Consider the following 9,496-nt stretch of genomic DNA (forward strand, 5'->3'; position numbering starts at 1 on the left):
GCCATTTGCATTTCGTGTATTGAGGTGTACTTGTTTTAGGTTTCGGCTGATATCTGTGTACCGCAATTTCCAGCGACAATTGTTGCTTCATCTACAATTAGCCCTCTTCTTTAAGTGGTATGTAAATTTTAGGTTATCAAGGAAGGGGGTTACCTTCATGACGGAGATTTAATATCAAGAATCGAACTTCTGTAACTCTTTAGCGTCTTAGTGGATAACTATGTTGCCCTTTCTGGGTTATATGCGATTATATTCCCGGCATTTATTCAGTACCTATTCACAATCTTTGCGATCTCCCTCACGTTATGATCGAGTTTGAAACGCGAATTGTTGGGGACCACCACATTTTATTGGATGAGATTCTCATAATCCTCCAGTTGGTAGGTTTTGGCTACCACTTAAAATGGATGCTGTTCGACGAAGTGATTACTATCTAAAAACGGAACAGAATTGCAGTTTCCTTCCTCCATCCTGAATGTAATGTAAATGCCGAAATTATTGAATACATTTTACGTCTTGGATGATTATTATTCCATATTGCAAGACTGAAAATTGGAAAGGTAACAGAAGCGTTCCTTTTATCATGTGAGATTTACAAAAAAAGTTCACAAATACTCTTATCCAATACCTATAGCTATATAAATTTACAAAGTTATGTTACAGGGCCATTAAAAGTTTTTGATGTTTTTATTTTTAGTTTAAAATGCGAGTAATGGACCAATTTTATTTTGTTTTACAATCCGTGTAAGATGAAATTACAAAAATAAGCTTTTTTCGACATGTATGTTATTTTTGTTCTGCCAACAATTAAATTCGATTACAATGTATTTTTAGGCAAAGAATAAACCACCTGTAAAACAATGAAATAATATAAAACAAAATAACTTTGTGATAAAAGTAATATCACTGAATCAGATTCGGCGTTATTTTCACCAATGGATTTCGTTTTTACCGCCGGCGCCGTTTGTATCCAATCTTTCCTACGTTTAAGTTGTGTGTTTTGCTTCTCGATACGATAATGATGTTAAAACGAATAAAGGCGCCGAATTAAAAAAACCTTAAAACAGAAATAAATCGTTATATGAAACATATGTACTGAAACAGTTGGCAGATAGGTCAATGGTATAATCTATCTAATATACTTGTCAAGTTATATATCACAGAAATGTTTACTATTTATCATACGAAAACATTTAAAGGTGCGATACACACTGTGCATCTTGTCAAAAATAACAAAATGTGTAGTCATCCAGTATTTATTAAACAAGCATGTTCCGCACATCTGCTAGATACGGCGTATATGTGTTTAATGTTTATTTCATAGAAAACTTGAGACGATTTTTTTGCAGATCACAGTTGAAGGCGCCTCAGGTCTACGGAAAGAAAATGAAAAAGTTATCATTCAAAGGAATTTCACTGTTTAACAAGTAATCTCTCGACAACCGCAATGTTTACTTCAAGGGAGTCGCCGACAATTTTTTAATGAAAAAGTTACTTACAGCGTGTGCCTAAGTGTCTCGCAAGATGAATAAGAAGTTATTTATGTGTGACGATACATTTTGACTTGGGTTACCTGATCTAGCAAAATCCCGTTCTTGATAGAGGGATGAGAACACTTGCAATTTTGAAGTATTCAACGCCGCGGCCATGTGGTTCGCTTGTACACTCGACAGATGATTATTTTAATTATGTTATTGGGACCTTGAAAAGTAGTGAGATATCTTTGCAATTCTAAGAGGACAGCGGGTGTTGGAACTTTGTTGAAGATTCCACTTCAAAACTACTATAGGATAATTAAAGAATATCCGGTAGGTAATGTGAATCATATTCCTAAAAAAATGTGCCAAATTCTTGACATAACAGCTTCCTAGCATAAACCAAAAATATCGGTTTTAAGAGTGCCTTCAAAAAATAGTAATATAAGTGTAGCGTCTCGCAAGAAAGTTTATTATTTTCCGATGTAGAATAAGAATATTCAATATAAAGTATTGCTTTCTATTTGAAAAAAATTTGTTGCTCTACGCTTGAGCTTAAGGGACAGTTATGTGAAAATGTGCACAGGATCATTAAATGATCAAATTAAAGCTAATACTCACCTATTAAATGTGCAAAAGCAGGCTCCCGTGTGCTCCTTGATGATGCAAGTGTGGAAGTAGTCTCAATCTGTTCCTTTGGTCTTGAAAAAACGTAATTTCAATAGTGGCTCTCTTGAAAATTGTGCGTTTGAGTGATACGGAAAAAAAATGGCCGCCACCGCAAACACATTTTCCTGCTTATATCAGAAACAGTTGAAATTACGAAAAAAGCGTGGAACACAAAGTGTAGTTACATAGATTGTGCACAAAAAAGGGTATTAAAATTTTTTTATGTGGGATCAACCGTTTTGTCATAAAAAGTACTTTTATATTTTTCACTTTATTTTACCTTTGCCAGCAAATGACCCTGTTACATCAGCTACTGAAAGTGCGTATATGTCCAGGGGGTGAGGAGGCTCTCAAAGATCTAAGTGTTCTGTAAATTGCACCTGAACGAACCTTTAATTCCTATCAAGGCCGAGGAAAAATGCAAATTGCAAAAGTTTGTTTGTGCATGAAGAAACTGGCTACTTAGAAGCTTCTCCTGATGGTAAAAATTCAAAATCGTTTAAATTTATTACTTCACTTATAGGTGAGTTGAGTTGCTGAAAAGTAAATGTTTACATTCTGTTGAGAGTTTCAATGGGTTTTATTTTCAGATACAGGAACAACTGAATATCAGCAAAAAAAGATCTGTTTTTTTATCATATACAGTGTCCCAGATCGCGTGGGATTGCATGGGTAACTTTGTTATTATTAAAGATAGAGAATTGGTTAAATAGGCAATGTTTTGCAGTTTTGGATGCTTATTTAAAATTTCCTTTTGGAAATTCAAAATGTCGCATAGGTTCGACGTAAATTAAAAAAAACTAAAATTGGTCATTTCCTTAAATGTCTTATATCATCGAAAGTATAAGAGATATAAAAAAAGTGTTATATAAAAGTGGCTGCCTTTGATACGCTTAATTTAGAATTGAAGTCAAAACAAAATTCAAGATGGCTACTTTTGAGGAACATTTACCAACATCCTAAAGTTAAATAGGCGCTATATCGGATTTTTAGATTACTTGATAGATTTTTTAATTCTCTTTTCAACGAGCCATCATAACATAAGATTGAAAATAAGATACCAGTTATATCAACGGTTTTTATATTTTAATCAAGTAGGCTGTGATGAATTAAAAAAAAACAAAACAAAATCTATTCGAGCCAACAAAACAATGAAAATAATTACATTAGATGTTTAAAAAATCAGGGGCGCACTCATGAGAGGGGGTTTGGGCATTACAACTCCCTCCAAAATTTTATATAAGTAGGCCTAGAAAAATTTTGATTTTTATAACATCACTTATTGACTATCTTATTATCCACACTTACATACCTACAAATGGTGGTATAACTACAAACTATCCCCTCGAAAAAATGTCATGCCATTATCCACTTAAACACATTTCAAGACACTTTGCTTTATTTTACACAATGTATTACCATTGATGCATTGTCCCAGGTCACAATTTGTAGGTCAGTAGGTGGTTTATCCGCAAGAATATCGAAACAGTTTTACCAGTCCGAGTATATGGACAGATGAATCTTATTTTTCTAACTGCGGAGTGTTCAAATCGACATAATGAACACTATACTCGTCACAGGAAAACCTACATGTTGTAGTTTCACGCCGAAATCAAGTAATATTTTTTTTAATTAATGTATTTTATGGCATAATGGGAAGTCATGTAGTTGAACCGGTAATCTTCGTTGGATCTTTAACTGCTCATATGATTTACAAATTCTCCAATAAACTTCCTTTAAGGATTTTTCTCGACAACGTATGTTTCGAAGAAAGAGTTGGTTTATGCTACCTACCAACAAGCTGTCTGCTCAGGTCACAATTCACGAATTATGTACAGTACATTAAATTATAAAAGTAAGTACTTAATTAAAAAATAAAAGTAAAGTGGAAGTAGCTACCATTACAATAACAATAATAATCATCAATGGCAACACGTTGCCTAAACTAAACTGTCTTGAAGTGTGTTTCACTAATAATGGCCAGTATTTTAAACATCTGGTGTAATTATTTGCATTAACCCCCTGTGGGCTCGGGGGTAGAATTGACCCACTCCCGTCCTGGAGATCGTAAAAGGCGATCAATGGGCACTAAAGGCGTCGAGTCCAACCGCCTTTAGTAACTTACCTACCCATTTATCTATCCCACTCCAAATTATCCCTTTTTCCCTGTATTGATTAATGCTGGCGGTAGCATAAAAACGCTTTAAGACGACTTTGCTAATGAATTCAGGCTTTTCTAATACAAACCTTACGGTGCAGGGGTTCGGACGGTCCCCAGTGCCAGTCGGGAGCGAGGCGGAGCGGGCAGGCCTCACCCGACCGTTATCAAGCGGCTGCTCGGCGTTGTGGGTGGATGACCAGGCCCCAACGCAAGTACAAGCTTCTGGCATGGATGGAGAGGGTGGTTTTTTTCCCCCGCTCCCTGTAACAGGTAATGAAAAGGAGGATAACTATCCCCGGTTCTTGCTTGTTGAGAAAAAGGAAGGAGATTTCTCCAAAATTAGTCCTTTTATGATTCATAAGGCCTCGTTTGGCTTAATTGGGAAAGTGGAAGAAATTAAGAAAGTTAAGGGTTTATTATTTATAAAAACGGTATCGAATAAACAATCAAAACGATTACTGGAAGTTAAAAGGATGTGTAATTTTGAAGTTCAAGTGAAACCTCATGATACGCTAAACTTAAGTAAAGGAGTTATATACTGCCGGGATCTAATGAACTGTAGTGAAGAAGAAATATTGGAAGAACTGGGTGGAGAAAACGTTGTAGCGGTGAAGAGAATTAGGACCAAAGTTGGAGGTACCTTCATTGATACTCCCAACCTTATACTTACCTTCAATGCCACCCAACTTCCCAGGGTGATTAATATACGTTGAAAGTGAGACCATATGTTCCACAACCAATGAGATGTTACAAGTGTCAACGTTTCGGACACACAACACTAAAATGTGAGAAGGAACAAGTATGTGTCTGTGGAAAATCCTTACACCCGGGTTCTCCATGTGACGATCCAGTCGTATGCCTAAATTGCAACGGTACACATCCTGCAAACTCTAGAACTTGCGAAGTGTATAAAAGAGAGTTACAAATTCAAGAGATAAAGGTTACCCGTAAGGTGTCTTATCTGGAGGCAAAACGAATGCTTGGATCGGCTGTTACTTCAAACAGCTCGTACTCAAATGTTGCTACACGCCTAACCACTGATACTCAACCTAACCTGGTATCTGAAATCAGAAAAATTGTTAAAAGACGAAATTAAAGAACTTACCTCCACCTTAGTTGAATATGTTAAACAATCAATGCCGAAACCAACCGTATCTCCGTCTCCGATAGAATTACCTCATGGAAGTTCTGAAGGAGAAACAACAATTAGCCGATCGAAACCTGGGAGGATTGAAAACCTTACCCAGGACTGTCATGTGACAATCGCGGATCCTGTTGATAAGAGGAAGCGAGATGAGGATAGTTCAACCCCATCTTCGCCAATATTAGATGAAGAAGCCTTAGATATAGAGAGAAAACAAATTCTTCAACAAAAGAAGAAAAAAGGATGGCCAAAGGGCAAACCTAGGAAAATCTCTCTCTAGTGTTGATACCCATACGTGATATATTTACTGTGATAATCTACCTACAATCTGTATTGAATTACCAAATCTGTGATATCTCTGTCTCTTGTATCTGTCTTAAATTAATTGTTATTTGTTTGTAGTCGTCCCTTATACACTATGATCTGTTATTTATTAATATTATTTATTCCATTGTTGTCTCTTTTAATCTTATCTTTGTAATGGGTACCAAAATTATCCAATGGAATTGTCGGGGACTATCCAATAACTTAATTGAGTTGAAACTATTGATTCAAAGACATACACCATTATGTGTTGCCCTGCAAGAAACACATCTAAAACCTAGAAATATAGCATTAAAAATTTCAACATCATAAGAAAAGATTTCTACTCACCTGCAAGAGCCTGTGGGGGAATGGTCAATAAGAGGTTACAAACGTATCTTGAAAACAACAATATATACGTACCATATCAAACCGGCTTCCGAAAGGGGCGATCGACGATTGATCACCTGGTCAGGTTAAGCAACCAAATCCTGAGGGCGTTCGATCATGGCGAACATTTGGTCGGTGTCTTTTTTGACATAAAAGGTGCATATGATATGACCTGGAGGCACGGAATATTAAAAAACATGTTTAAATATAACTTACGCGGGAATCTGCCAAAATTTATACAATCGTTTATAGAAGACAGGAAATTTGTGGTCAGAGTCGGTGACACTTACTCGAACGAGCATGTCTTAGAAAATGGGGTACCGCAGGGGTCAACACTTAGCTGCTCCCTGTTTGGTATTGCCATTGATGAAATTGCTATAAATGTCGCGGAGGAAGTGGAGAAATGTTTATATGTCGATGACTTAATGATTTGCTGTGCAGGTAAAACGGTGGGTGATATAACACGTAAATTGCAAGTGGCAATAAACAAAATTACAAAAAATGCTAACGCTGTAGGATTTGTACTGTCGGAGGAGAAGACAAAATGTGTACACTTCTGTCGACTCCGAAGACCACATTACGGCCCAGTTCTATTTATGAACGAAAACATGTAGACAATTTAGTAGTATCTTGCAGGAAATCACTAAACATCCTAAGGGTGCTGGCTCATCATAAATGGGGAACCAACCCTAAAACCATGCTGGACCTATATAAAGCCTTGATCTTATCGCGTATAGACTACGGATCTCATGTCTATTCTACCTGTAGTAATGTATTGTTGGGACGACTAGACAAAATTCAAAACCTGGCAATAAGGTATTCACTTGGCGCCTTTCCAACATCTCCAGTCGTATCTCTCCATGTCGAGGCTAATATTCCCCCTCTTGCTTTAAAAAAAAAACAAATAGCAGCAAATTATTACATAAAAGTCTCGCTGGATAGGAATCACCCGAACTATCACGGAATGGTATAGATGTAATAGAAGGTGCGCGTTTAATTAGGTGTCGATCGTTGACTGTGAGAGCCAAAGAAATTATGACCGAATTGAACCTGATAGCCGAAGACATGTCTGAACTATCCAAGAACGCCCGTCGGTCCCTAGTTAAAGATCGAATATGGGAAATGTGGAACGGGCAGTGGAGTGAATCGGAAGCGTTCCTAAGGAAGTTCAAGGAGGTTGTGGGTCCGATATTCTTACCAATTAAGGGAAGATACAATCTTGAAAAGATATATCGGCTCAGATTGGGACATACTTCCCTCACGCATTCATTTCTTTTGATGAGTCAAGATCCTCCCCAATGCGAACAATGTTTAGTCAACCTAACTGTAGATCATGTACTTTGTGTGTGTCCCAAATATAATGTAGAAAGAGTACGGTGTAACCTGAGTGAAGAAATAATAGAAACTTTGACAAATAAAGATCGATGTGGAGCAGTTATAATATATCTTAGAAATACTGGACTAATATCTAAAATCTAAATCTAAATTACACTGATACAAAACTTTTTTATATCTCTTATACTTTCGATGATATAAGACATTCAAGGAAATGACCAATTTTAGTTTTTTTGAATTTACGTCCAACCTATGCGGCATTTTGAATTTCCACAAGAAAATTTTAAATAAGCATCCAAAACTGCAAAACATTGCCCATTTAACCAATTCTCTATCTTTAATAATAACAAAGTTACCCATGCAATCCCACGCGATTTGGGACACACTGTATATAATCGACCAACAAACATTGTATATAGAAGAAATATAAAAAGACCAAGAATTTTGGAAAGAACAAATGATTCCCTACTAAAATCAGTTTACACTGACTGTATATTAACAGAACGGTTACAACGAAATTTTCCAAAAGGCTTACAGTGCATAGAGCCTCAATATATTCTAGATGCCCAAGAAAAATAAATAAACGAGAAGTGAAACCTTAATGTGCCTAATTATAAGAATATTTAGGAATTATAACTATTATTACGTTTTTGTTGTTTTATTTACTTACAATGGGCAGAATAAATGAAGTACAATACTTTTTCCTGATATAGAGCCATGTAGACTATTTCCTTTATTTTATAGCATATGTTAAAATGACATTTTAATCGGTTTGAATGAGTAGGCTAACCCGTTCTCTAACTGTAAGGATAGATATAGTGATCACTTTAACCGTAAGGGTAGATAAAGTGAAACAGTTGATTCTGCATTCTAATGACACCTGTCATTCTTATTTCAAACGCACGATATAAAATGACGTTAAGAACATATGACAATTCTGTCTCTATGGAAACGATCGCGACGGCAGAACCTAAGCTTGCTATTTTTGACGTCTCTAAATTAAATTCAGAATTAGAAGCTTTACAATGATTTATATGGCTTCTGCTATAAAATAAAATTTTCTATTATACACGACGATAAAGGGAAACTAACATCTCGTGAAAGTTAATTCACTCAATGGTTAAAACATCCCTTTATCGTCTTGTATGGTAAACTATAAATTATTCCTTTATTTTTAGAAAAAAGGTAGAAAACAGAATTCGGAAAAAATACGGTTAAGCCGGAAAGTATTTCGGCTCGTGAGGGCCTAATAGTAATGCTTGCTCTTTTACTCATTTTGACCAAATACCAACAAAAATTTTTTGTTGAAAAATTGTAACGTTTAAATTAAGTTTTCCTGATACCAAAACTTTCTAAATGTTTCATTATCCAAAAATCAAACGAGAGTTAGTTGATTGAAACGCTAGCGTATTTGCTTTTCTAAACAATAATTTGCGATCTCGTATCCCACATTATCCTACCCCCCTGTGTTAAAAGCGTTGAACTTATTTTTATGTTGGCAACAACGGCGCCATTTTAAAAGATCAATTTTTTATTCATATTTTTCTGAATTCTTATTTCATTTGCCAAATCTTCAATTTTTCACAAATCATACAATGTATTGTATTATGTAGGACTTATTTGTTATGTATAGGTCATTAACCCTTATTCCTCATAGATGTACTTATTTATTATCAATTTCTAAGAAATTAAGCACTGATTTTTTTAAATAATAATAGTGTATTTTGTATGTGACCCGAAATTAAAGGGACACAGCAATTGTATTGTAAATAATGACATGGTTTTTATACCTTAAAACTACTTGGGTAGCGTTCTATATAATTCCATTGCGGTAACATATTGCATACCATGACCATTGCAGTATGTGCAACTTGCTTAGTGGAATTCCGTTGCTACTAGACCATATTTATATCAGCACGATAAGGCCATTTTGAATATGATTTTATGAACTTACGTAGAGACAAAAACGTAATATGGTACGAAAAATTGGCGAACGTTAACGTGAAAAATTTTAATTGT

The 9,496-nt window shown here is 35.5% G+C and overlaps 1 protein-coding gene across 2 annotated transcripts; it reads right to left on the reverse strand.

Moving 5' to 3' along the window:
• Window positions 1–937: 937 nt before the first annotated feature.
• On the reverse strand, window positions 938–5,321 carry LOC116160143. Of its 2 annotated transcripts, XM_031473281.1 has the most exons (5): window positions 5,251–5,321; window positions 4,976–5,201; window positions 4,392–4,566; window positions 2,097–2,176; window positions 938–1,057 (listed from the first exon to the last, which is right to left on the reverse strand). In XM_031473281.1, exons 2-5 carry the CDS (start codon window positions 5,142–5,144, stop codon window positions 987–989), a joined length of 495 nt encoding a protein of 164 aa, XP_031329141.1. In that variant the 5' UTR covers window positions 5,145–5,201; window positions 5,251–5,321; the 3' UTR covers window positions 938–986. The 2 variants fall into 2 exon arrangements, with proteins under 2 accessions (XP_031329141.1, XP_031329140.1); XM_031473280.1 differs by having other exon boundaries at window positions 4,976–5,275.
• Between the last annotated feature and the right edge of the window lie 4,175 nt (window positions 5,322–9,496).

Source organism: Photinus pyralis, unplaced genomic scaffold (assembly GCF_008802855.1).
Source record: "Photinus pyralis isolate 1611_PpyrPB1 unplaced genomic scaffold, Ppyr1.3 Ppyr1.4_LG1, whole genome shotgun sequence".
Classification (NCBI taxonomy): Eukaryota; Metazoa; Arthropoda; class Insecta; order Coleoptera; family Lampyridae; genus Photinus; species Photinus pyralis.

Bases quoted from the DNA above. Each gene is read 5' to 3' on its own strand.
- LOC116160143 (XM_031473281.1), bottom strand. From the start codon at position 5,144: ATGGAGAACCCGGGTGTAAGGATTTTCCACAGACACATACTTGTTCCT. The intron at 4,567-4,975 runs GTAAGTATAAGG...TACCTGTTACAG, and splicing joins GAAGTTGGGTGGCATTGAAG to GGAGCGGGGGAAAAAAACCA. The intron at 1,058-2,096 runs GTGAGTATTAGC...TTCTGTTTTAAG, and splicing joins TGCTTTTGCACATTTAATAG to GTTTTTTTAATTCGGCGCCT.